Source organism: Phocoena phocoena, chromosome 11 (genome assembly GCF_963924675.1).
Source record: "Phocoena phocoena chromosome 11, mPhoPho1.1, whole genome shotgun sequence".
Lineage (NCBI taxonomy): Eukaryota > Metazoa > Chordata > Mammalia > Artiodactyla > Phocoenidae > Phocoena > Phocoena phocoena.
In genome coordinates this window covers 22,894,074-22,920,909 of record NC_089229.1, presented here as the reverse complement: position 1 = coordinate 22,920,909, position 26,836 = coordinate 22,894,074, and the positions used below count along the sequence as shown (strand labels likewise).

At 35.8% G+C, this 26,836-nt stretch overlaps 1 protein-coding gene across 4 annotated transcripts; it reads left to right on the top strand.

The window, feature by feature from the left end:
* The first annotated feature begins 402 nt into the window (after positions 1-402).
* On the top strand, positions 403-26,836 carry TMPO (thymopoietin). Of its 4 annotated transcripts, XM_065887083.1 has the most exons (9): positions 403-929; positions 6,811-6,937; positions 9,187-9,345; positions 14,741-14,838; positions 22,591-22,710; positions 22,810-22,905; positions 23,321-23,431; positions 24,443-24,531; positions 25,315-26,836. In XM_065887083.1, exons 1-9 carry the CDS (start codon positions 651-653, stop codon positions 25,598-25,600), a joined length of 1,365 nt encoding a protein of 454 aa, XP_065743155.1. In that variant the 5' UTR covers positions 403-650; the 3' UTR covers positions 25,601-26,836. The 4 variants fall into 4 exon arrangements, with proteins under 4 accessions (XP_065743155.1, XP_065743158.1, XP_065743157.1 ...); XM_065887084.1 differs by lacking the exon at positions 22,591-22,710 and having other exon boundaries at positions 651-929; positions 25,315-25,600; XM_065887085.1 differs by lacking the exons at positions 22,591-22,710; positions 22,810-22,905 and having other exon boundaries at positions 638-929.

Sequence of the window (26,836 nt, the reverse complement as noted above, 5' to 3'; positions counted from 1 at the left end):
GTGTCCCGGTATCGAGAAAGGCCCAGACCCGGGTCCTCGCAGCTGCCGTGAAATCCGGCCCATTCGCCGGCGACCGACCCCGGAGAGAAAAGCTGCTTCGCCAGAGGGGCAAGGAGAGGAAACGGCGCACAAAAAGCAGTACGACTTGCCTCTTATCGCCATCCTAAGAGGAAGGATGAGGAAATGGGAAACAGAAACGAGCCGCGCGACGGAGCTCCCGCCCAAGCGGCTTTTAAACTGCGTTTCCACCACCTCTAGCAGAGCGCCGCGGCTAATGGAACCCGCGCGAGGCGTCTCGCCAATCACCGCCGCGCTTCCTACGGCCGCGGGCCAATGGCGGCACCCGTTCTTGGGGCGTGGGCGAAGAGGCTGCTCTCCCTTGGCCGTGGGGTGTGCGCTGGGGTTGGTGCGGACTCCTGGCTTGGCTGCACTGGGCCCCGCTTGTTCTGCAGGGGCTTTTGTGTCCGGCGTTGGCTTGGCTTTGTGTGCGCGAGTTTCCGCTGTGCTCCGTGGCGCAGGTCCCGGCCGAGAGCTGTGAGACTCGGAGGCGGTAGCGCGGCCCCCCCCCCCCCCCCCCGGGCAAGGAGCGAGCGCGCCGGCGTGAGCGGCGGGTGCAACGGCTGCGGGGAAGGGGATTCGCCGCCGCCGAGATGCCGGAGTTCCTTGAAGACCCCTCGGTCCTGACGAAAGAGAAGTTGAAGAGTGAGTTGGTCGCCAACAATGTGACGCTCCCGGCCGGGGAGCAGCGCAAAGACGTGTACGTGCAGCTCTACCTGCAGCACCTCACGGCGCGCAACCGGCCGCCGCTAGCAGCCGGCGCCAACAGCAAGGGGCCCCCGGACTTTTCCAGCGACGAAGAGCGCGAACCTACCCCGGTCCTGGGCTCCGGGGCCGCCGCCGCGGGCCGCAGCCGCGCCGCCGTCGGCAGGGTAAGGACGCAGGGCCGGGGCCACAAAGGCAGGCGTTTAGCAGTGGGCGCCCCCCCCCCTCGCGCGCGCGCAGCCCTCCCTCGGGCCTCCTCGGCGGTGGGGCTATTCCCCCACCCGCCCGGGGGGCTGGCCTCTGGGTCTGCGGACGCCGGGCTCGGCTCCTTCGCCGCGGGCTCTCGGGCTCTGAGAGGGAAGGGCGTCGGAGAGGAGATCCCCGAAGTTAAGGCCGCGGGGCGCGCGTTTTAGTCGCGGTGTGTCGGGGGGTGTGAAGTTGGTGTTTGTTCTCGGGTTGCGCGCGGGTGATGGGCGCGCGCAGGCAGCTTTGTGTCCCTGGACGCCCGGCCGCTGGAGGTGGGCAGCTGAACAGGGACTTCCCTGCCCTTTTCGAAAGCCCTAAGGAGTGTCAGTTCGAAACGGCTACAGGTTACGTTTGAGCGTTTTCCCGCTTTATTAACAGAAATGACTAGTAACCGGGTCTCAGAGCGCTCCCTGGAGGGCAATTTGTGACATACTGATACCTAACCAAAATTTGAAATAAAGAAATTCCCGCCTTTTTATGTTTTTTGCATATGGAGGGCTTTTTGAACGGTTTATGTTTTTCTTGTTTGTGTTACACCTTTCCAGCAGCAGGCCGTCTTTTGGCGGGGCAGCGTTACTCTAAATTAAACGAGCATTTTAAAATACACCCTTGAGTGGTTATCATAGACGCTCAAATATTTAAAAATTCTAGTTACTTAGGGCTTGGGTTTTAGGGGTTTGGGGGGTTGTTTTTCCTTTTGGTGTATTTGCATGAAAAAAGGAGAAGCTTCGGAATCAGGAGAAATGTTTATTTCATGACATTCTGCTCTGTCATTGTTGCAATTTGGGATATCTAATCCCGGGTAAACTCAGATTGGCTCCAGCAAATGCATATTTCGTTTGAGGATAGTTGGGTTTTGTTCTCTGGGGTTTTATGTGCTATTAGTATGAATCAGCCTGGTTATCAGGCTACAAATCATAATAGAATGTAGTTAAAACTAGTGACTGGTGTAAAGTGCAATGCTTTGTAAAACATTGAAAGTGGAGTTTAGAGTTGTACTGATTACTAGTATAACTCTAAATGACTGCTTCTTTCAAAGTTATCTTAACTTTAGTTTTAAAAAGTTTATCCAGTGTATTTTCTGGACTACCCAGATGGCAATGAAGGAAAGATATAATAGACACATGTAGATTTAATTAAATCTTAGTCTGGGCTTTAGAGAAATTGAAAACCTTATGTCTTAAATCGATGCATGGCACATAGTAGTGCCAAATAAATATTGGTTTGATAAGTAAAAGATCAATCGCACCTTCTTGTTTCTCATGTCTTGTTTTTGAATTTGAAGAAAGCCACTGTACTTCATAAGAAGAAATTTATTTTTGAAATAAAGTATATCCCTTACCTGTTTCTCCCCAACCCCTCTGAAAACGAAAGTAATATTCAAACTATTAGTAAAAATTTGGTTGAAAATGAAATATCTTCCATTTAAATCAGCACACTTTATTTTTTAAGTCTTCTATGGAACCTTATGTTGGTCTCCTGCGCAAATGTATCATTCTTGAGCTGTGGAAGTATTTGGTTGTATGTTTATGATAGGATTATTCATTCTTATTTTGATGATGATTCACTGTCGACAGAAACAGCTGTCTCGGTTTTGATGTTTTTCCTTCAACTTTTTCAAAGAGGGTATGTCCCGATCTACCCTGTGTTCGTTGGGGTGTAAGAAGACCTGAATGTAAAATTTTTAAATTTCAGTTCAATTATCCAACATTTTTGAGTTCCTATCATGCGCTCTTAACTGCAGGAGTTTGATTTCTGCAGACCTGCCAACCACCATAGTTAATTTTTTAAGAGAACCTCCTATGTCCAGTAGCATGTATCTCAATGTTTGAATCCATATAGATATCAACTGTGTCAAAGACAGCTTTAAGTTTTTTCTACCTTGTGTATTTAAAACTCAAAAATGTGTACCCTGGGCTGGGTGCAGTGGTGTCAACAACTTGAAAAAGCTAATAGTGGTAGTTGGTCACTAACGTCACTTTCCTCTTTAAAGCACATTAAGTAAAAATGAGTCCTAATTTAACTAAGGAGTCTGATAAATTTTTTTTATCAGGCATAGGAAAAAAATATATTGAATTTATAAGAAGACAACCTTAGACCATTTATAACAATTGGTATATAAAATTATTCTCCTTTTATATGTACAGTGTTTTATGTTCTAGTCATTGTTAGCCCTATGTGTAATAACAATATAGAGTCACATTTCTTAAAGAATATTTATGCTCTAGGAGAAAGCCAAATTATGTTTGACAGTTTCAGATAAGGCAGATTTTTTTAAATGGTGAATTTTTAACATTTTAAAACAAACATTAACATGGATTTGGCCAAGGACATAGCATATACCTTCGATTTAAACATGGGTTTATGAAGAGTATTTTTAACTAAAGGAGAAATTGTTTCATTTCAGCCATTGCCATGGTCAGGTACACTTGGTGTGATAGGACAAAATATTTGCATGTTCAAAATTTGGTTTTAGTTTTTAGTTTTCTTATTTCTATGCTTTTTATGCATCTTGATGGTAACCAGTATTTTCCAGTGATGAAATTATCAGCATTGTCAACACAAAAATAAACATTTACATACAGAGTTGATGGTCTGCCTTTTCGTTCAGGGTGCAAAGCAGTGTAGCTGTTTGGAATCCATTGGAGCATAGCATTCTTGAATGGTCTGATCTGATGAATTATGAATTCTTAACAGGAAATATTTAATGACATGGAACAGAACAGTAAAGAGTGTGTTAGGTAGTAAAAGTTAAATCATAAATTGACCACTATATTCTACACTAAGGTGTTAAGTATACAGACTTCTGAATCAGAATTATAGATTCAAATTCCAGTTCTGCCCTTATTCACGTGACCTCGAACAAAAAGCATTGCCTATCAGATGCTCAGTTTTCATCTGAAATAGGAATAATCTAATAGCAACTTAGAGGATTACTTGAGGTTGCATTTGTGAAGATGTCTAGTGCTCAGCAACTACAGCGTATGTTAGCTATTACAATATGTGATTTCTGAACTTTGTTGTTTTTATTTAATGCCAGAACAATACAGTGCTACCATAATGTATTCAGAAGTGGATGAGGTAAGTTTGTGAAAGTGATGTACATGTAAAGTCTGCTCAAATGTTACCATATAACTGGGTATGCAGATTGCCTGAGTTACCTGAACAACTTTGGACTTGTTTCCTCTCTTGTAAAATGGGGATATTAGTATCTATCGCATAGGATTTTTAGGATTCAATAAGTTAATACATATAAGGCACTTAGAACACAATTTGGTATATAAATGCTCAATAGAATCTGTTCTGTAGTAATAATTAGTTATACTTCAGCATCTTTGCTACTAATGGTTGAGATTTAAATAAGAGTGGTTCATAGGTGATATCACAGAACTTTTGGATTTTAAAGTTGAAAAAGAAATTAGAGATCATCTGGTAGTTGGGAAGAAACTGGAGAACAGTGCCTGGCACGTAGCTGGTACTTGGTATTTTGACCGAAGGAAACTAAGAGATTACATGATTTGCTTAAACGAACAAAGCTCTCTGGAGGCAGAAATCATTACAACTAATGACTCCTTCTTCCTGGTTGAAACTGCTGGCTTGATAAATATGTATACTCCCAATTTTTATTCTTATTAAATTTGATATTTCGTAGAATGGCATTACTTTTCTGGAGCTTTTCTTCGTAAAAATAAAACTCAGGTGGCCCGTTATGAGCACCTGCTCTATTTGACTTACCTTATGCCAGTTTATTGGCCTTTACTTAAAATTTCCTTGTACAGCTGTAGAGTTTCAATATGTTTTAAGAAAATGTGAGGGAGTTGGTTTCCTGCTTGGATATGCTAAGTCTTTGTTTTTTCTTAATAAGAAATTGGTTTTTTAAAATAAGTGGCTAATTTCCCCCTCACCAGATGGCACTTTGATTCATTCATTCAACAAAACATGTATCAGGCACCTATTCCTATGTCAGGCACTCTTTAATTTAGCTGCTTGGGATACAATATGACAGTGCTCCTGCTTTGTGTTACCCTCTTAAATGCTACATCTAATATCACCTGAGCTGTACATCAAAATACAGATTGTTAGGCCCAATATTAGGACTCAGAATGGCGTAAGACTTTTTAAAATAGGGGCAACTTTTCCTAAAGTTTTGAGGTTTTGATAACAAGCCAGACTTAAGGACTATTGTTCAAGGAGTTTACCATCTGGAGAAGGTAAAACATATGTACAGATAACTAATAAAAAGCAGAATGTAGTTAGTGCCAAAGACAGATTATTTCTTGAAAACCTCACGCTGCTTCAGGAAGTTGAAATTCCTGGGTGTTTGGTTATAGGAGTAGGATTTGAACGTTCTTATGGTTAGAGGGATTTTTTTCTACAAGTAATCTGTACCTGACTGCTTTTTTTTGTTTAAAGTATTTATGTTACACAATGGGCTTTTTCTTCCCAACCTGTCCACACTTTTGGAATATTCAAGTAGGTCACAGGATTAGGTCTCTTTGATTAAAAAAAAAAAAAGAAGTCTTTTCTAAAGAATTCAAGGATTTGATATATAGAACTCTTAGACTCTAGGCAGCTATTTTGACATCAAGGTGTGAGTTGCTTAAGATTTGAACTTAATGATCCTAGATTGGTACAATATTAAAGCCTTCTGAAAGTACCCTTGGTAACTTTTCACACATCTAAAAAATTGTATTGAAGATTTCTCATGAGTTGACATTGTTCCTATTATGTTCTTTATATGAAGTATTTCACATTTTTATTTGGTTGAGAAACAAATTCTAATACATGACAAATAATGCCTGATTTTTCTTTCCCCCTCAGCATCACTGGAAAGTAAACAGCCCATACAGCTTTATGATTTTTGCTATTTTCCATAAAATATTTCTAGGATGCAGTATTGACTCTTCTGCCTTAAACAGTAATTTGGGCCTACGTTGACTTTGATGTTTGTGGCCATTATTTAAACAGCCGTTTATATTGTCCTCTGATGGTTACTGGGATTACTGAGACATTTGTAAAGCTATTTGCCACAACTCTAAAAGCTAACCATACTTTTGCTCCCTTACCCTGTTTAACCTTGGAAGTTTATATAGTTTTTCCAATAAAGAATGCCATTGCTTAAATTATTTTAAAAACTGCCTTTAAAATTTTTCTCAAAGCTTGTTCCACGTTTTTCAGCTAGTCTTAGTGAAATGGTCATATAGACTATGTGTGGCAACAAAGCCATGTCAGAGGTGATATGTAGCCATAGAGTCTGACTTCCTTCATGAGTCAAAAACTGGCTTTTAAAGTCACTGTATTACAAGAAGAATTCATTTGGGCTTCTTAAATTTTGATATGCTTGTTTAAAATAAATCATTTTTATATATAACATGTATTAACCTTTTTGGTAAAATCTTAAACTTTCCTGGATTAATTTAAACTTTCAAGGATTATAGAAAAACCAGTAGTAAATTGTATTTACAGTTATCTGGATGAAAATGTTTAGACTCAGACTTTTTGCTCTTTTGAATTTTTGATGCCGTCACCTCTTTAGATAGTTAACCAAAATTGACTATTTTAACAGTAATATCTAAAATTTGAGTTACTTGCTTGGCTTATTAGGTTTGTATAATTACAGCTGAACTTAGAAAATACTTTTGAATAATAAGTTGCTTTTAATTTAATCAAATTGCTAAGCTCTACTATAAGTCAACTTGGAGGTAAATTTGCGTATTTATTATATGCAGTGTTATTTATATAGTGTCAATAAATGAACATTTAAAAATTCATGTGGAAATGACAACTGGACTTCGTTTACAGAAAGCCACAAAGAAAACTGATAAACCCAGACTAGAAGATAAAGATGATCTAGATGTAACCGAGCTCTCTAATGAAGACCTTCTGGATCAGCTTGTGAAATATGGAGTGAACCCTGGTCCTATTGTGGGTAAGCTGATAAAATTTCAAATATCTTTTTATGAAGCAGTACCCCACACTGTTTTCCCCTCTTGTCTAGCAGGTAGAGTTTTCGTTCTAAGGACCAGTCTGTCATTAATCATTTATATGACCAGGACCTTAGTTTCCCTAACTATACAAATGAGGGAAATAAAATGAGAGAATTGAACTAATTAATCCCCAAGATTACCTCTGTTGAGATTGTTTCGTATTGTGCCCATTGTCATACTACTTGATGAGACATGGGTCTTATATGACAATTGAGGAAAATCTGAGGTAACATAGCTGGCCAAATTAATCCAAATCAGTAAGTTAGTTACAGACTTCTTAAAAGAACTCAAGTTATTCAATTCCCAGCATAGTATCCACTTCAGTTATCATTAAAAGTACCTATTAAAAAGTCTTGTCTTGATTGGAATTCAGGAACAAACTGAAAACTAAAGAACAAACCGAAAAGGAAAACTTAAAAGTAAATACCCTGGATTTTCATCATTTGGTTACTGTTAAGTCAGTGAGTTTGCAAGGCTGATTGTGCCTTAATTTTGGAGGGTCTTGGCAATAACCTCAAGATGAGAAAGTTCTATTTGATCTTCTAAGTTGTGTAAAAAAAAAAATTTTTTTTTTAATTGACTGCATCAGGTCTTAGTTGCAGCACGTGGGATCTTCGTTGTGGCATACGGGCTTTCGTTGCAGCACATGGGCTTCTCGCTAGTTGTGGCACGTGGGCTTAGTTGCCCCACAGCGTATGGAATCTTACTTCCCTGCTCAGGGATTGAACCCACGTCCCCTGCATTGGAAGGCGGATGCTTAACCACTGGACCACCAAGGAAGTCCCTGTAAATTTTTGAATACTGTAGATTTGGGGGTTGTTTTTTACCTATAGGTGTAGTTGCAAATAAGAATTTAGAATATTGACTTTCTTTTGTCTTATTTAATGTACGGCTTCCCAAGAGATGATAATAAGCCTATTAGTATAATTACCAACAGACATTTGATACCCTTTTTATATTTTTCATTTAAAATTACAAAAGGGAGGTGCTGAAGACTGTGTATTGTGTATTAACATACATTAAATTACATGTTGATATACCAGTTGTTTATTTTTTCCCCAGCTTTATTAAGGTATAATTGACAAACAAACGTTGTACATTTAAGGTGTACAACTTGCTGTTTTAATATACATGTACATTGTGAAATGATCACCATAATCAAGCTAATTAACATATCCATCACTTCAGAGTTTCCTTTTATGCATGTATGTGTGGTGAGAGCACTTAAGATCTACCTTCCCAGCAAAATTCAAGGATGTAATACAGTGTTGTTAACTGTAGCCCAAGCTCTACTTAGATTTCTAGAACTTATTCATCTTGTGTAACTGAAATTTTAAGGCCAGCATCTCCTTATTTCCCCCTCCCCAGCTGTTCATCTTAAGACTACTTATGTAACATACTGAGATATGTATTGTTTCTAAAAAATATATGTTTATCATTTTATTCATCTTATAGAAATCAGGGAAAGACATATAGCTAGTGTAAAACAGAAAGTAAAAGCTATTTTTAGTTTTAAATTGTCATTGAAATATGTTACTAAATTATTTATAATCAATTTTACTTTGCTATCTAATTGGCAAATCATTTCTTTTTGTAACACACATTTTCCGTAAAAGGTCATTTTTACTGCAGCAGTATATTGAAATATGATTTAACATCTTAAATTTACTCAGTGCTAGGTGTGAGAGATACTTAGTTTTTAAAAATGTGACTTTTAGGACTTTTCCCATAACTAAATGGCCTTTATAGGCATATTAGTCTCTTAGAGTTGTGGGATTTTAATCATAATAATTCAGAGGAGTACACTCTGTTTATAAACACAATTTTTCTACAAAGGCAAGTACTATTACTTAGTACTAGAGAAATTACACAAAGTTCAAAACTTTTCAGTCAGAGATACTCAGTCATACATGGCTCTTCAATAGGTAATCCATAGTAAGACTTAAATCAATCTATTATGTATTTCATTCTACAAAAAAAAACAAACCAGAAAACCATTGTTATAATCATTTATTAACATCCCAGAAAAGCACCTATTTTAGAAAAGAATCCATTATGTAGTATTTTTAAGCATTTAAGTTTAGAAAAGGAAACAGTGAAAAGTAACACTTTAATGTTTCTAAAGCTAATGTCTGAGCTGGATCTTAAATAAGACAATACAAGTAATAAAGCAAATTCTGCCTTAATACAGGAACAACCAGGAAGCTATATGAGAAAAAGCTGTTGAAACTGAGGGAACAAGGAACAGAATCTAGATCTTCTACTCCTCTGCCGGCAATTTCTTCTTCAGTGGAAAATACAAGACAGAATGGAAGTAATGACTCTGACAGATACAGTGACAATGAAGAAGGTAAAATTTTATATGATGTTAATAAAGTATATAATCAAAAAAATCAAATTTTTTTCAGACTCATAAGATACAGTAACCATGAAGAAGATAAAATTTTAAATAATATTACCAAGATATATGTAAATTTTGTTCATATCATTAGAGTAGTCCTCCAAGTAATTTGATTTAAATACCTTTTGTTGAGAATTCTAAGAAACTGAAAAGTAGAAATGTCTAATTTTTTGTCACGTAAAATCACTCTTTATCTTTTTTGCTGCAAATTTCATCTTTCTAAGAGAAAAGTATTACAAGTAGAGACAAAGTTTCCCCAGTTATCCCTTTCTAAGTATCATCTCCAGAGAAGCAACCACTATCATTAATTTGATGATTATCTTTCCAGCCTGATTTTAAATACTTTTTCATATGCATCTGCCTAATACATGGTATTATCTTATACTTGAAAAAAAATTTGTGTAAGTGATATGCTAAATCTTATCACTTGCTTTTCTTTACTCTGTTATATTAAGATCTCCTACTGATTTATTACATGTGTCTGATTTATTTCTCGTAATTGATATGTAGCAGTAGTATTTACATACGGCATGTTTTCTCTGTTCTCATATTGATAAGCATTTAAATTTATAGTTTTTGCTGGAAGATCTGATTTCAAGAAAACTTTATAGTAAATATTTTGACATATTTTTAGTAGACTATTTTAAGAAAATTTGGCCATGGTATATAAATATTTTTCGAGTAGTACATGAAATAAACGACCTTTTAAAATTTATTTTAAGAACAACTTGACACTTATAAATTTTTAATTCATATGACTTGTTTGTTAATTTCATGACTATTTAATGACTCAAATTGTTTATATCTCCATAAACATTGCCTGCCAGGGCACAGTCTGTCAAATTGGTTGTTCAGAATGTTCCTTCAACAGCACTATGTTATTAGCAAAGAGGCAAAGAATAGAATCAGCTTAAACACAAGTAATGCTTAAACTTCCTGCCTCTTTTGCCTCTACAGGAAAGAAGAAAGAACACAAGAAAGTGAAGTCCACTAGGGATTTTTTTCCTTTTTCTGAACTTCCAACTACTCCCTCTGGTGGATTTTTTCAGGGTATTTCTTTTCCTGAAATCTCCACCCGTCCTCCTTTGGGCAGGACTGAACAACAGGCAGCTAAGAAAGTACATTCTTCTAAGGGAGACCCACCTAGGGAACCTCTTATTGCCACAGCCTTGCCTGGCAGGGAACAGATGCAGAAGTTAGCTTCTGGAGGGAATTTGTTTGTTTCCTCCAAGTCTAGCCATGATAGATGTTTAGAGAAAAGTTCTTCGACATCTCCTCAGCATGAACTCGCTGCCATGTTGGTCTCTGCTGCAGCTTCTCCTTCACTGATTAAAGAAACCACCAGTACTTGCTATAAAGACATAGTAGAAAATATTTACTGTGGAGAGAAAAGTGGAATTCAACCATTATGTACTGAGAGGTCCCATGTTTCAGATCAGTCAGTTCTCTCCAGTGAAAGGAGAGCACTAGAAGAGTCTGAGAGATCACAAGTAATTTCTCCACCACTGGCTAAGGCAATCAGAGATTACGTCAGTTCTCTGTTGGTCCAGGGTGGAGTAGGTAGTTTGCCTGGGACTTCTAGCTCTACACCCCCACTGGATGTAGAAAATATATGGAAGAGAATTGATGCACCTAATTTTCGAGAAACAGAATCCCTGTCTCCTCCACGAAAATTACCTAGACTCAGTGAAAAGTCAGTAGAAGAAAAGGATTCAGGTTCCTCTGTGGCATTTCAAAATATACCTGGATCCGAACTGATGTCTTCTTCTGCAAAAACCGTTGTCTCTCACTCACTGACTACCTTAGGCATAGAAATGTCTAAGCAATCACAGCATGATAAAATAGATGCCCCCGAACTATCTTTTCCCTTCCATGAATCTATTTTAAAAGTAATTGAAGAGGAGTGGCAGCAAATCGGCAGGCAGCTGCCTTCATTGGCATGCAAGTATCCAATTTCTTCCAGAGAGGCAACACGGATATTATCAGTTCCAAAAGTAGATGATGAAATCCTAGGGTTTATTTCTGAAGCCACTCCACCAGCAGGTATTCAGGCAGCTTCCCCTGAGTCCTGTGATAAACAGTTGGACTTAGCACTTTGTGGAACGTATGAAGCTGCAGCATCAGCATTGCAGATTGCAACCCATACTGCCTTTGTAGTTCGGGCTATGCAGGCAGACATTAGTCAGGCTGCACAAATTCTTAGCTCAGATCCTAGTCACGTGCACCAGGCACTTGGGATGCTAAGCAAAACATATGATGCGGCCTCATTTCTTTGTGAAGCTGCCTTTGATGAAATAAAAATGGCTGCTTATACCATGGGATCTTCCACTTTAGGTCGCCGGTATCTCTGGCTAAAAGATTGCAAAATTAATCCAGCTTCTAAGAATAAGCTGGCTGTTACCCCCTTTAAAGGCGGAACATTATTTGGAAGAGAAGTATTCAAAGTAATTAAAAAGAGTGGAAAAAAACGCTAATAAAATTAAGAATAAAGACATCTTATCTTTGATATGGGGAACTTGGCAGCTTTTCTAGGAATTTAAAGTACTTTTATGCCAGAATTTTCTAAGGTCTTTTTAGTCTCCAGAATAGGCTAATTTCAAAGTGTCAGACTTCTACCAATTAAATTGCAGTATAAAAGTAATTGCCTACATATATCTGCCTTTTTTTTTTAGTTGCACAGAAAGAAAGCCTGATACTAACAGTTTAAAGCTTTTCTAGATAGCATTTTTTCTCAAATAGTTCGGTCTTTCCTATTTTAAGATTTTACAACTCTTCAAAACTAAGAAAATTCCATTAACTAGATTATAAGTTGAGTCTTCATGGTTTTAAATATTACTAAATATTTTATTACTTTCCAGAACTTGTCTACATATTTTCTCATTTTCTCACTTGTGTTGTTTTTTACTGATATCTACAGTATCGTTTGTAATAGTCCAAATCAGTGCAACTCAAAGTGCCAGTCTACAAACTGTTACTGATCCACAGATAAGATAAGCGTGTACCAGAATTTGAATCTAGATGAATGACAGGTTTTATTTTTGTGGTAAAACTTTATTGGTAGAGGAAAGACAGTGCGCTGATTTACATTCTGGCGCAAATGCCTCGTTTTTTCATGGACTGGTAGCAAGCAGTTGGTGGACTACACTTTGAGAAATACTGCTCTAGACCATAGTATTCTGGGATAGTGCATTCTCACCATCACTGGAAAACTATAGTCAGGTGAATTAGGAAAGATGGGACTTTTTTTTTATAAGTAACACTTTTAAGGTATGTTGTAATTCGTGTATGATTAGGCTTAATCTAAGCTAAATTCTAAAAGCAAATTTAAGTTATTTTTTTTAAGTCATAAGAAATCCTACTATATCCCAGTTTCTATGTGTCTATATAAAGCAATATATTATTCTCTGTTTTCATTTCTATGATTGTAAGATGAGAGAGTCTAACTGTAGAGGCACTTGATAATCGAATTTCTTTGTATTTTTATGGAAAATAGTAGTATTAATTATAAACAAAATATAGTCCTTTGGGACTTACAGCCATTACTATATTCTTAGACTAACCTATCCATCTTTGCAGCTTTCTGGGAGTAATTCTATTTGTTATTTGTCTTCTGAAATGTACATGTATACATGTACCTACTAAGTACTATGTGATTTTTTTTTTAATGTATTACTGTAGAATGCTTTTGCAAATTCAATAAAGTTGTTAAATTTGAACAGTTTTGTGTGGTCTCCACAAACATGTTGTATGTGTGTTTTATTCTTAGAGTTGCAACAAGTTAGATATTTGTGGATGAACAACATCCCTTTTCCATTTCATCACTGAAACTCACTTGACATTCCAATGGTTTAGCTGAACATATTCAAATTATTATTAAATGTTTGGGTTTTTTTTTTTCCCTATTTGAGGACAATGGTTTTGGGGTGTCTTTTTTTTTTTCTAATTGAAGTATAGTTGATGAGGACCATGTTTTTATTGGCTATTGGAATTTAAGTTTGTAAGAGGAATTATTCTGTAACCAGATATCTTATTTGTTTAATCAATTTCTGCTCAACTACTGTTGGGTTCTTTTTGCTTTCTGATTCTTAGGTTCTGAGTTAACGTAAGACTTTATAATGCTAAAGATTGTCCCATAGATAATAGAGCCATTAATAGAATTACTGGGAAGTGGGGGATGGAGTTGATACCTTAATCCTAAATAAAGATGGAACTATTCGAACTAACATGGTAAAAAAATCACTGTTTATTTTTGGGAAACTTGCAAGTAGACTGGACTGACTGGTACTAGGCTAGATATTTAGCAAGACACGTAACTATCTTGACTACTTTTTAGCACAACTGCATTGAATTCATGCAAAACTAAGCTTTTGTTTAAGAGTTGACTCCATTCCTGTCTCATAAGAAAGTAACTTTTTGGTAATAGAAGTTTTAGAAGTGACAACTGACATTAATTTTGCTATACTATGATAAATGGCCACAAAAATGTAGAAGCTAACTAAAATTTTTGTCAAGTCTCTTGAAAAGTCTGGCCCTTCAAATGGTGATAAAATCAAAACTAGGAGAATGGGATATTGAAGCCTATGATAAAAGATATACGTATTTGAGTTGTTATGGTAATAACTGTCATGGTGATTTGCTATAATATACATGCACTAGCTTCTCTTCAAAGAAATGGTACTTTATTATGGGGGAGGCTGAGGAGAAGTGACCTGTGGTTGGTTGTACTTTTCTGTGAACAAGTTTCTTCCATACCTCTTCAATTGTACCCAGGGTTTTTATAGTCACATCAAAAAAGGACAGACTTCTAAAATGCACTTATGTATAAACGTCATTGTACTTATTAGCGGCTTGATACCATACAAGTTTTTTCAGTCTTAAAATTCTCTATAGCTTTTTCCCTTCCATATTCTAAATTTTAATTTAATAACTAACCTTTGTTTATGTAGTAAAAATGCACTGTATGGACAAAAGAATGGTAACAACTATGTATTCTAATGTACTTTTCCCACTTGCTAATTGTTTTCAGTGAAAAGCCTCCATGGGTTTTTACTTTGTTTCAGGCTATTAGTCCCAGAAAAAAGAAAGAATAAACAGGAAGAAGTGGTGATCATATTAAGGAGTGGGGGAGATAAACAAAAATGGAATGAAATAAAAATGGAAAAGAAAAGTTTTTAAAGACAGAAATTGCAGTTAACAAGTTTGGGTCTGTTGAGGTAGTACTAATCTACAGACTTATTTTATGTATCAGTGTGCCAAAAAACCAGGGTTCCAGAGTAATGTTAGGATGACATTGTAGTTTATTGTGTGTCTCAGAGAGTAATGATTTCTCCGATGTTATTTCCAGACTCTAAAATAGAGCTCAAGCTTGAGAAGAGAGAACCACTAAAGGGCAGAGCAAAGACTCCGGTAACACTCAAGCAAAGAAGAGTTGAGCACAATCAGGTATCTTTAGCTTTATGGTCGCTGTATTCAGGTATAAGTAATCTTCTGACAACACTGATGTGCCTGTGTCCCTGCCTTTAGTTCATAGTTGACACCCAAAATCCAGCACACTCGATAAAGCATTCATTAAATGGCACTAGAAATCTAAACTTCGTGTGTTTTGTCAGTAGTGTAGCCTGTGTTTACTGCAAAAGCAAGTGTTTAATAAATGTCTCATTTGTGTTTGACTCTATGCTAAGCATAGTTCAGAGCCAGTCATACTGCTTTTTAAGAGACATATTTTAAAAGGTGGAAATACCTAAGCAATTCTGATATAATAAAAAACAGGAATGGTTTTATATTTGTGTCTTTGTCTCTAGATTTTTGACTTTGCTTTTATTTTTGCCTGTCTTATAATAATTCTGTGGCTTTTCCCTCAACTCTGAAGCTAGTCTGATCCTAAGACCACACTGTTTTCTTTCCTTATTCTAGACAAAAATTCACCTTTTTATGGGTGAGGCAAAATGTAGTTTTCCAAAAGGAAAATGTAGGAAACTAAGGGGAAAATAAGCACAGGAATAATGAACTCAGTTTACAGTGAACAAATTATTGACTAATCAAGCATTGATTTGGCTGACGATTTACAAGTCAGCTATCCCTAGAGTCATTTTCCTTACCCTTTTTCTGCCCAGCTAGAAGATTTGTCTAGTTGGCTATTTATCTTTTCCATTTTCTCTTTGTCATTTTAAAGTCACACATCATCAGTGGACGTATTCTTGATTTCTTAAGCCATGTGTCTTTCTTAGTTTGATGTAGTTAGGTTGAATTTCAGAACTATTTGTTAGAAATGAGCTTGGTGACTGTATGGAGAATGTATAGAGCTTCAAATGAAAGAAGATTTGGTTTAATATTGAACCAAAGACTGGAATAAATATTTTGTTGTCTTTTTATCTGTTGTTGTCAGGAAAGAGCTGCAGGGGCACACCGAAGAATAAGGAAATAACAGAGCAAGAGAAACTAGGAAAATCTGGTGAAGGACACTGAAATGGACAGACATGGAGAATCTTGGTCCAGTTTATGTAGGCAAGATGGTATAGTGCTAGCAAGAATGCATTGACTTGTCAGATAAGAGGTTAAAAGGAGGGTGGGAAGATGGTTTTAAATATGGTTTAAGGTGTAATTGTTTGACCTGAGGAATCTAAACTGAGGGACAGGATAAATAGTCAAAGGAGAGAGTAGATTTAGGAGATGAGAGGCAGGATTAGACAACGGCCTTATTATACAAATTTTTTTTTTTTTTAATTTTGGCTGCACTGGCTCTTCTTGGCGGCGTGCGGGCTTCTTCTCTAGTTGTGGCGTGTGGCATTTGGGATCTTAGTTCCCTGACCAGGAATTGAACCCATGTCCCCTGCGTTGGAAGGCAGGTTCCTTTTTTTTTTTAAATAAATTTATTTATTTTTGGCTTTATTAGGTCTTCATTGCTGCCCACAGGCTTTCTCTAGTTTCAGCGAGCGGGGGCTACTCTTCGTTGCGGTGCACGGGCTTCTCATCGTGGTGGCTTCTCTTGTTGCGGAGCATGGGCTCTGGGCGCACGGGCTTCAGTAGTTGTGGCTCGTGGGCTCTAGAGCGCAGGCTCAGTAGTTGTGGCGCACGGGCTTAGTTGCTCCGTGGCATGTGGGATCTTTCCAGACAGACTAGGGCTCAAACCTGTGGCCCCTGCATTCAGGTGGATTCTTAACCACTGGACCACCAAGGAAGTCCCACAAAATTTAAATCATATGGAAGAGTAAAGGGAAGAGTTTACTGACCCTTCAGTCACAGAACCTCAACAGCTGTCAACGTTCTACCAGTTTTATTTTAGCTTCACCTGCACCCTGCGGTGTTTTTAATTCCTTTGGTTTTGTTGTTTGTTGCTGAAGTATATTAAAACAAATCTCTGCCATCATCTCATTTCACACATTAAAATTTCAGTATATATCTCTAAAAGATTGGAGCTGATTTTTGTTTTTTGGGTTTTTTTTTTTGTTTTTTGGGGTTTTTTGGGGTTTTTGTTTTTTTTGCACAGGCTCTGGACGCACAGACTCAGCAGCCATGGCTCACAGGCCCAGCCGCTCCGCAGCATGTGGGATCCTCCCGGACCGGGGCACAAACCCGTGTCCCCTGCATCAGCAGGTGGACTCCCAACCACCACGCCACCAGGGAAGCCCTGGAGCTGTGTTTTATTTATATATATTAGATATATATGTTAGATATGAAAGAATTATTAATTTTATTTGGAGTGATAGTGGCATTGTGTGTGTGTGTAAAATCTTTCATATCCGTGTTCAAAGCTTTATACATTCTCCATACAATAACCTCCAGTTTCAGAAATGTCTCTTTTATGATTGAATTATTCAAATCAGGTTCCATACAAACTCCACATATCATTTGGTGTTTTTGATTTTGTTTTGTCTTTTTTTAATTAATAAATTAATTTTAGCTGCATTGAGTCGTCATTGCTGCATGTGGGCTTTCTCTAGTTGGTGGCGAGTGGGGGCTACTCTTCATTGCGATGCACAGGCTTCTCATCGCGGTGGCTTCTCTTGTTGTGGAGCATGGGCTCTAGACACACGGGCTTCAGTAGTTGGAGCATGCAGGCTCAGTAGTTGCGGCACGTGGGCCCTAGAGTGCACAGGCTTCAGTAGTTGTGGCCCTTGGGCTCAGTAGTTGTGGCTCACGGGCTTAGTTGCTCTGCGGCATGTGGGATCTTCCCGGACTAGGGCTTGAACCTGTGTCCACTGCATTGGCAGGCGAATTCTTAACCACTGTGCCACCTGGGAACCCTTGTTTTGTCTTTTAAGTCTGTAGCTATTTCCACTAAAACAGTTTTCCGTCCCTCCGTTTATTTGGTGAAGAAACCAGGTTAGTTCTCTATAATATTTCTCACATTGTGGATTTGGCAGATTGCTTCTTCAAGGGTCGTTTAATTTGCTCTTTCATACCCTGGATTTCCTGTAGACTGGGAGTTAGAACTATAGTGGGGCTGTGCAATAGACCTTTCTGTGATGATGAAATTGTTGTATATCTGCTGTTCATTAAGTAGCCACTTAATACTTGGAATGTGACTTGTATGGCTGAGAAACTAAAATTTTGATTTTATGTTATTTAAATTTAAATAACTACACGTGGCTAGTAGCTATCATTTTGTACAGCACAGATCTAAGGGGTTGGTTAGATTTGAGTTCAGTTACTTTGACAAGAATACTTCACAAATGGCGTTGTGGCCTTCACATTGCATCATTCCAGAGACACATGATGTCCTTTTGATGATGCTAAAATTAATTAGTAATAGGTTCAGGCGTTGAAAGCCTGATTCATCCGTTATAAAGTTCCACATCGCCCTTTCATTTAATGGTTATGACAGCCATTATGATTATTTCCTAGATCCATTATTTCATTACTTCAAATGAAATAATGGATCTAGGAATTCTCTGATTCCTTTACATCTGTAACTGGAATTCTTTTATAAAGAACTTTCCCTTGTGAATTGCCTAGTTACCTTGAAATAAAATTCATATAGGAAAGCCAGGATAAACGCTTACATGCCTTTTATTTGCCAGTTGTCAAGTTAAAGTGCTTTAGTCATTTTGAAAAACGATCAATAATATCTTTTTACTACTGTGGTTTTTATATATTTGATTTATGATCAATTGCAGTCATTATTCTTTTTTCACATTCAAGTTGTACCATCTTTAGCCACTGGGAATTACTGAGTTGATTCCTGTATCCTTTTAGTGACCCCATTTGTCTTTGATACTTTCTTGTTTGCTGGCACAATAAGAAGTCCTGGGCTGTATATTTCCTGCCTGTTATCAAGTCATTCATTTTTCTAAAGAACCCCTTATCCTTTTAATAGAAAGTATTATTTGGAAGCTACCTACAGCCTGGATGCTAGGGTGTTCATTCCTACTGGGTTGTCATTGTTCTAGGCTTTTTCAGTAGGTAAAGCTAGGAGTACTTACTTTTTAGAAAGAGAAGATAGGTCATGAATTCCTCAAATTTATGAATGCAGGCTAATTTCTAGGTGTTACACTTGTATCACTTTTCTCTTATGCTGAGTATCTTGGTTCTTAAAATAATATTGTTTCTTATGTAATTTTATATATGTTTTTAAATAACAGCATTACTACTAATAGTAAAGCTGCTAATTGTATTTTCAGATGGGGGGGCAGTTTTTCTTATGTTAAGGATATAAAATCAAAATACTGTGCTTAAAGTCACTTGAAAGAATTTTTTTCTTTCATATTTATTTTTTAAGTTTTGAGAATATATATGTGGCTTTATTTGGGCAAAAGAAGAGTCAGAAATCTGGCTTCTATCTTTGTTCCTTCTATCCATAGGTTACTATTTTTATTAAGTTTCGGTTTATATTTTGTTTCTGTTTGAAAATATAAGTAAATAATAGATTTATATATTTATTTATGCTCCCCTCCATATATGCAAGACAGCCTACATTGCACATCTCTATTTTTCTGTTTTTAATCTAAACACTTATCCTGAGATCATGTCAAGATATAGTATAGCCTTCTTCCTCATTGCTTCCTCATTGCTTTATACCACTGCATGGTATTGCATTTTATGGATTTACTGTAATTTATTCAGCCACTTTCTTTTTCATGGATATTTTGATTTTTTGTTATTGATTATTCAGTTATGTGCTATTCTGAATAATGCAAAGGTACACCAGTGAACAGCCTTTTTACATGTGTTTCATGTTTTAGCCAGTTTATCTTCAGGAAATCTAGAAGTGGAATTGCTGGGTAATTTTGCTAGATGTTGGCAAATTGCCCTGTGTAAGAGTTGAAGCATTTCGCATTCCCACAAGTCATGTATGGGAGTACCTTTCTCTAATAGACGAATATGATGCTGTTTTTTTAAAAAATAAAAGTTAATATGAATAACCATATTGGCCATGTTTTACTTAAATTAATAGTTCATTAAAGTAAGGTGGCTTTTAATTATCTTGATTATTTTTTTATAACCTAGTTAAAGCTTATATTTTTACTGAATGAGATTTATAGCCTCCTTTAATAACCCAGCTCCTGCATTCTCATGTGCCTCAACTGCCTGATGTCTTCTGAATAACTTTTTACCTGATAGGGTTTTTTTCTTTCTTCCTCCTGTTGTCTCCATGATAAATTGAGGACTTTCTGTAGAACATCTTGCTGAAAATAGATGACACTACAGTCCTTATTTTGGCCGCAGAGCATATAGCAGTCGCATTACTAATTTTATGTAGCAATGAGTTTTTCTTTTCAGTCAATAATTGCTTGGTCCATCTTACTCTAAGTAGTTATAACACTGAATTGTAATTATGTTTTTTATTTATATTTTCTTCTCAAAGTCACTTGTTGCATAGTGGATTCTGGTAGAAAAATTTTTTTTCAGTCTTCAAGGTATCTTTTCTGGTTGTATGAAAGATAGTTTTCTGTGCAGATGATTAATTCTAAATTAGATGATAGGCAAGAACTAATAAAATTGGTTGACAGTCCTCAACCAAAGAATTTAATAAACCTGAGCAAAAGAAAGCATAAATGATTTATAGTGAAAAGTGTCCATCCTACCCCTGTTCCCAGCTATTTCCACAGGCAACCAATGAATTTCTTGTGTTTTCTTCCATGGGAGAAAATTTAAAATGGAACTTCGCCTTTAATTTCAAAGATAACTAATAAAAATGTAAACTTTTTTTTTTGTATTAAGTGTAATAGTTTCAATAGATGTTTGGTAACATTTTTGATGAGATTATTTCAGTTATTTATTCAGAATAAAACATAACAAATGGAAAGTCCTGGAATTTGGTAGATAACCAATTTTAAGGGAAAAGTATGTCTCTTCTTCCCCCCTCCTTACTTTCATGGACATAGGTCAAATATCTAGGCTTTATATTGTATTAGTTGCATAACTGATAACTTTATTAGCCCTTTAAAGTAATGTTCTTTTTAATTCTTTGAGGAGTTTTTAAATACTGAGTATACATTGATAATACCAGGTAGACTATCAAACTAGAATATTTTTTAAATACTCTCATTATTTTTATTGGCATTGAGCAATTGATTATTAAAGAGGAAGCAGTTGTTGGAAGTAGTTTGAAAAAAAATACTTGGCTTTGAGATACATCATAAGTCAGTTACATTATTCTCAACCCTGGCTGCACTTAGAATCCCTTCAGGAGCTACAAAATTTAATTAAGCCCAGGCCGGTCTAGAAGAGATTCTGACTTAATTGGTCTAGGGTGGGGTTGGGGCACTTGGTATTTTTTAAAAGCTTCCCAGATGATACTGTGCCACCGGGATTGAGAATTTAAGATTAAAACTAGTGTTCCCTTCTACTCAAATAATCAGGAATTTAACTATTAATAAGCATCTATTATATGTGTGCGTAATTTGTTTACAAATTTGTCTTTTGACTAACAATGTTTGCATTCAGCACATTTTTCCTAATTGATAGCTGGAAAAGAAACCCAGAGATTCAGATTGTGAGTCAAAGGGGAAACTCTTATAAAGTCCGTTCCAAATATAGATAAATACAAAACCAGATGTATGAAACTATGTCTGTATCTTGTGGTGTTTTGGTAGTAATGCTTCCAGCCAAATAAGTGTACTTATTGGATGACTGCTCTTGTCCCGAGATAAGAGTAAAATAGATCTATCTTTAAAATTAATAGACACTAACTTAGATATAAAAATCAGTTATCTACATAAAATATTAGCTTGAAAGCAAAAGTGATAGTATAAGCATATTCTAGTATAACTAATCATTGATGGATGTCCTCTAGTTAAAAGAATTTAAAAGAATCATCTGGTAATAAAAGTTTCAAAAGTTGAATAACTTGATCCTTGGAATGTAGAATCTCAGGCCTCACCCTGGAGCTACTGGATCAGAATATGCATGTTAACAAAAGCTTCAGGTAGAAGCACTAGTCTAGTGCTTTTCAGATAGTTATGTGAGGACTGCTAAATTATTTTTTCAATGAGGAAAAATCAATCGACTTTTCCAAGGAGAAATAAATCTGGTACTGGAAATGGACAGTGGTCTATCCCTATTACCATTTTTTCTTTTTTTTCAGTAGTGAAGAGTGAGTGGCACTGAGTCCTGGCAGTGACATTTTAGGCTTGCCTGTTCACAAAAAAAGATGACCATCAAGTTTTTCTTGGCTGCTCAATTTTATTACCTGTTTCTAAGATGAGTTTGACACCTGGGAACTTTTAAGTCAGATAGTTGTGTATAGATTATTGAAACTGATTCTATTTAAATAGTCCTAACTGCACGACAAGAATAATGTTTAATCTGTGCTAACAATTATAAAATTTGTATTTTGTTTTAAAAGGAAACTGACTTGTTATATATAACAAATGACTATCTTACAAGTCATGATCAGCCTGCCTTTTTGTTTAGACAGCTAGAGATGCAGCTATGATACTGGAGCCAGATAGTAAACAGCAAGTCACAAAAGGAGCCAGTGATAAATTGATGTCTTTTTTCCCCTCTCACTTTTATCATAATAATGTGAGCTCCTATAGTTGGACTCTAATGTATTTTACCATATTTTAAGTGTTTTCTTATGCCTACATATCTATTCAGTCAATACATTTGAAGTATTTTGAGGGCATAGCATTATTTTCAAATGCTGGCATTTGGAAACTTTTCATGGATTCTCAATATGCTAATATGGCCATCATTATTAAGGTGTTTGATATTAGAATATGACTTTTTAATGTGTTGATGCTTGAATAGAGCTATTCTCAAGCTGGAGTAACTGAGACTGAATGGACAAGTGGATCGTCAAAAGGCGGACCTCTGCAGGCATTAACTAGGGAATCTACGAGAGGGTCGAGAAGAACTCCGAGGAAAAGGGTGATGCAAGGCTTATTGCTTAGAATGGGGTTCTCAGATTGGTAGGGTTTTAGTGGTTATTTTATATTTATTGTTTTTGTTTTGTTTTCAAACTAACAGGTGGAAACTTCAGAACATTTTCGTATAGATGGTGCAATAATTTCAGAGAGTACTCCCATAGCTGAAACTATAATGGCTTCAAGCAACGAAACTTTAGTAAATATGTTTCATAAACTATACAAGTGGTATTCTTTGTCAATTATCCTTTACTTAGAATTGGGGAGGTGGCGAATTTTGGCAAACCTCAAACACATGTTTTTAAACATATTTTAAACTCATTTTCCCCATATAATTCTGAATTTTAGAAGTTTTCAGTGTAGCCACTTTAAAATATATATAATTCATTGTGCAAGAATACTTAGTGTTATAAGGATACTTTTTTGCTAACATGTTTAAAGAATAATAAGGCTTCCTTCACATATGAAACACTAATGTATTTCTAGGTTCTTATGCCTAAATTTTTATTAAGGGAAAGTTTCAAATATTAGAGAAATCGACTATCATTTTTTCTTTTAACGTGTCTTTGTTATGTTTGGATAATTCTGAGTCTGAATAATTTGAATCTTGGCAGGTTGTCAATAGGGTGACTGGAAATTTCAAGCATGCAGCTCCTATTCTGCCAATCACTGAATTCTCAGACATACCCAGAAGAACACCAAAGAAACCATTGACAAGAGCTGAAGTAAATGAATAAAATTTAGATCGATGCTATCATTGATCTTTTAATGAAGAAATATTTATATTTGTTTTTTGGAGTGGGAGGGAGCAGAGCTTTCTTTGTTGGGTGGGGGTGTGTGTGTCTATTTATGTGCATATATTATCTTAAAGACATACTTTATTAGTGACAATGGAAAGTAATATCATATGACATGCTAATACTCTCCTCTTGCTACTACTGTGTGCCTCTTTAAGTTCCAGTTTTCAAGGGAGTGCTCATTTGTGTGCTGCTTGTAATATGTTCTCTTTGTTAAAATGGACGTGAGTGGAAAGTGTTACTTGGGCTGTGGGGGAAGCTATACTTACTACCTTTCATTGAAAGGTCAAATAATGGGACTTTAAAGTGACTTTGTATTATACTTGAATTGATTAACTCCTGTAAAATTAAGCTTTAAAGTACTAACTGCATGGATACATTATAATTTTAATGATTCTTTATCAAAGATTATTTTGATCTGGGCATAAAGGTAATTTAGCAAAGCAATCAGATTATTTAAAAAATTATTTTATGTTTCTTAAATTAGGAAGATTGGATTGACTCTCTAGTTAAAAGCATATACTAAAATTTGTTAAAAGATCCATCTTAATTTGATATCTTCTATATTTGATCATTTATTTTATTACAAAATTAAGAGGAAGAAACAATGTACTTTTAATGTCAATGAAAAGCGTTGGAGGGAACTTACACTGCCATATTAGCTCTACTGAAATTTTACTTTTTGTTTTTAACTTACTTGAATGTGTGCCCCCCATTACAACATGAACATATCTTCACACTGAGGAAATTTGAAGAGAGCCGTGGAAATGTATGGATAATTAAGCAATAATGAATTCAGAAATGGCAGTTGTAAAAGTTGGATAGATTTAAGTGCATTCTGTTCTCCAAAGCTTCTGTTTAAAATTATGTTCTAATTATTGCATATTTACACTAAATTTTAACTTCTGGTTGTTTTTTTGTTTGTTTGTTTCTTATTAGGTGGGAGAAAAAACAGAGGAAAGAAGAGTAGAAAGGGATATTCTTAAGGAAATGTTTCCCTTTGAAGCAGCTACACCAACAGGAATTAGGTATTCAGATACACTGAAACAATTATATAGTGTATTCAATTAAGGCATTTTTATTTATTTATTTGTTCCCACCTTTATTGAGGTGTATTGGCACATTAAACTATATATTTAGGGTGTACAACATAATTATTTTATATATACATACATAAATGAATTCTAATTTTTAATTCTTCACAAAATTACTGTACCTCTGCTCTCATAAGTAAACTGTTCTTTTTGGGAGCACTTTAATTCTTCTAAGCACTAACTAGTTCATATTCTTGAAAGTTGAGTCAGTTTCAAAATTAACTTTGTTAAGCTGAAAGGTTGTAAATAAATCATTTACCTACTATTTAATTCTTATTTTTAAATCTAAACTGAAACCTGGTAAGAAGGAAATCAGTTTTATTCCTGAGAGTCTCTCTTTTCTAATTGAAAAGACTGCTTTTAGATATCTGTTGAATTGTTTCCTGGCTGAAGGAATCACAACCAAACTACCTTATTTTTTTCCTCTTATCCCCTCAATATATTAGCTTGAAAAACCGTTAAGAGGGCAAATTTAGTGAATATTTATAATACTCTGAATATTATTTTGTAATAAAAGATACAAATCTAACTCTTTAAATGAAAAATGTATAGAAGTTTTTAAATAGGTTGACTGATCTCACTGTTGATATTATATGACAATTTTCTACTGTTACCTCAAGGAATGTGTTTGGAATTAGGAGTAATAATGTCATTTTATGTTATTTAAGTTATGACTTTATCTAATAGTTTTTCTCTTCCTCCTTTTACTCCCAACAGTGCTAGTTGCCGCAGACCAATCAAAGGGGCTGCCGGCCGGCCATTAGAACTCAGTGATTTCAGGATGGAGGAATCTTTTTCGTCTAAATATATTCCTAAGTATCTTCCCTTGGCAGATGTCAAGTCAGAAAAGACAAAAAAGGGACGCTCCATTCCCATGTGGATAAAAATTTTGCTCTTCGTTGTCGTAGCCTTTTTTTTGTTTTTGGTCTATCAAGCTATGGAAACCAACCAAGGAAATCCATTCTATAAGTTTCTTTCTAATGACTCTAAAAAAGTCAACTGAATGATATCTCTTTGGCACATTCAGCTTGGTCTCCTATTTTTAATAACTGTATTAAAAAAATTTGTGTACACTTGACTCAAGAACAAAAAAAAATGTGATTTCACCTCAGTAAACGTAGTATTCCATTGAAAAGCAAGCAAGATATATATAAATGGACTTCATTCAATGTTTTGGACTTCGGACTAGTAGGAGATCACTTCGTGCCATATGAATAATCTTTTTTAGCTCTGGAACTTTTTTGTAGGCTTTATTTTTTTAATGTGGACATCTTATTTCTTTTTTGAGAAAAAATGTATATTGTTTTTGTGTATTTGGGAAACAAGGGCAAAACGTGGTAGTATAATGTGAAGCTACACATTTAAATACTTAGAATTCTTACAGAAAAGATTTTAAGAATTCTCTGCTGAATAAAAACTAGAGACATGTGAAACGTGAAATTCGGTAAGAGAAAAAGTAACTTGAGATTGTAGTTTTGGTGACTGCAACAAAGTTTGATGGTGTTTATGGGGAAAAGTACAGTGATAATCTCTTCTGTAACTTTTATTAATAGTAATAATGTTATTGTTGTAGCCCTATTGTACTCACTTTTAAAAGATATCTAGTATTGTGAATGTCCTACTTCGGTAAGACCCCATTTTAAATGCAGTTGATTTTTAGCAGGGATCTATCAGTGCAACTTACACATGTTTTAGAGAACTGTTAGCTGGCTGTACATGTTTTTAAAGACTATTTAGCTAGCTATAAGGCTATAATTGGAAACTTGTACTTTTTATTTAAAGCAAAACATTTATTCTATCAATCCGTTACCAAAATATTTTTTAGATAAATAGGTGTGTGTGTGTGTTTAGAAGTTAGAAATTTTAAACACCAGTCTTAGGTTCCATTTGGATTCATTATTGAATTATTTTCTGTTACCAAAAATGCATTTTGCCAAGTTTTTTTTTGCCCCATATTTCCCAACTTAATTTGATTTGAAAGTATGTGCTTTTAAAAGCAAAAAGTATGTGCTTTTAAACTACATAATAAACTTTCCTTGGATACACAATAGTTAATACATAAATTTTTAAACTCTGAAATTGAGGCGGGCATTATGATTTTTGTTTACTTTTGAAATGTTTAACTTTATCTTTGTGGTTGATTAATTTTTTTTTTTAGCTAAAACTTACCTCGTATAACTTTGTTCGGTAAAGTAGTAGGTAATTGAAATTTCAGTAGAATCAAGTAAAACAAAAATTT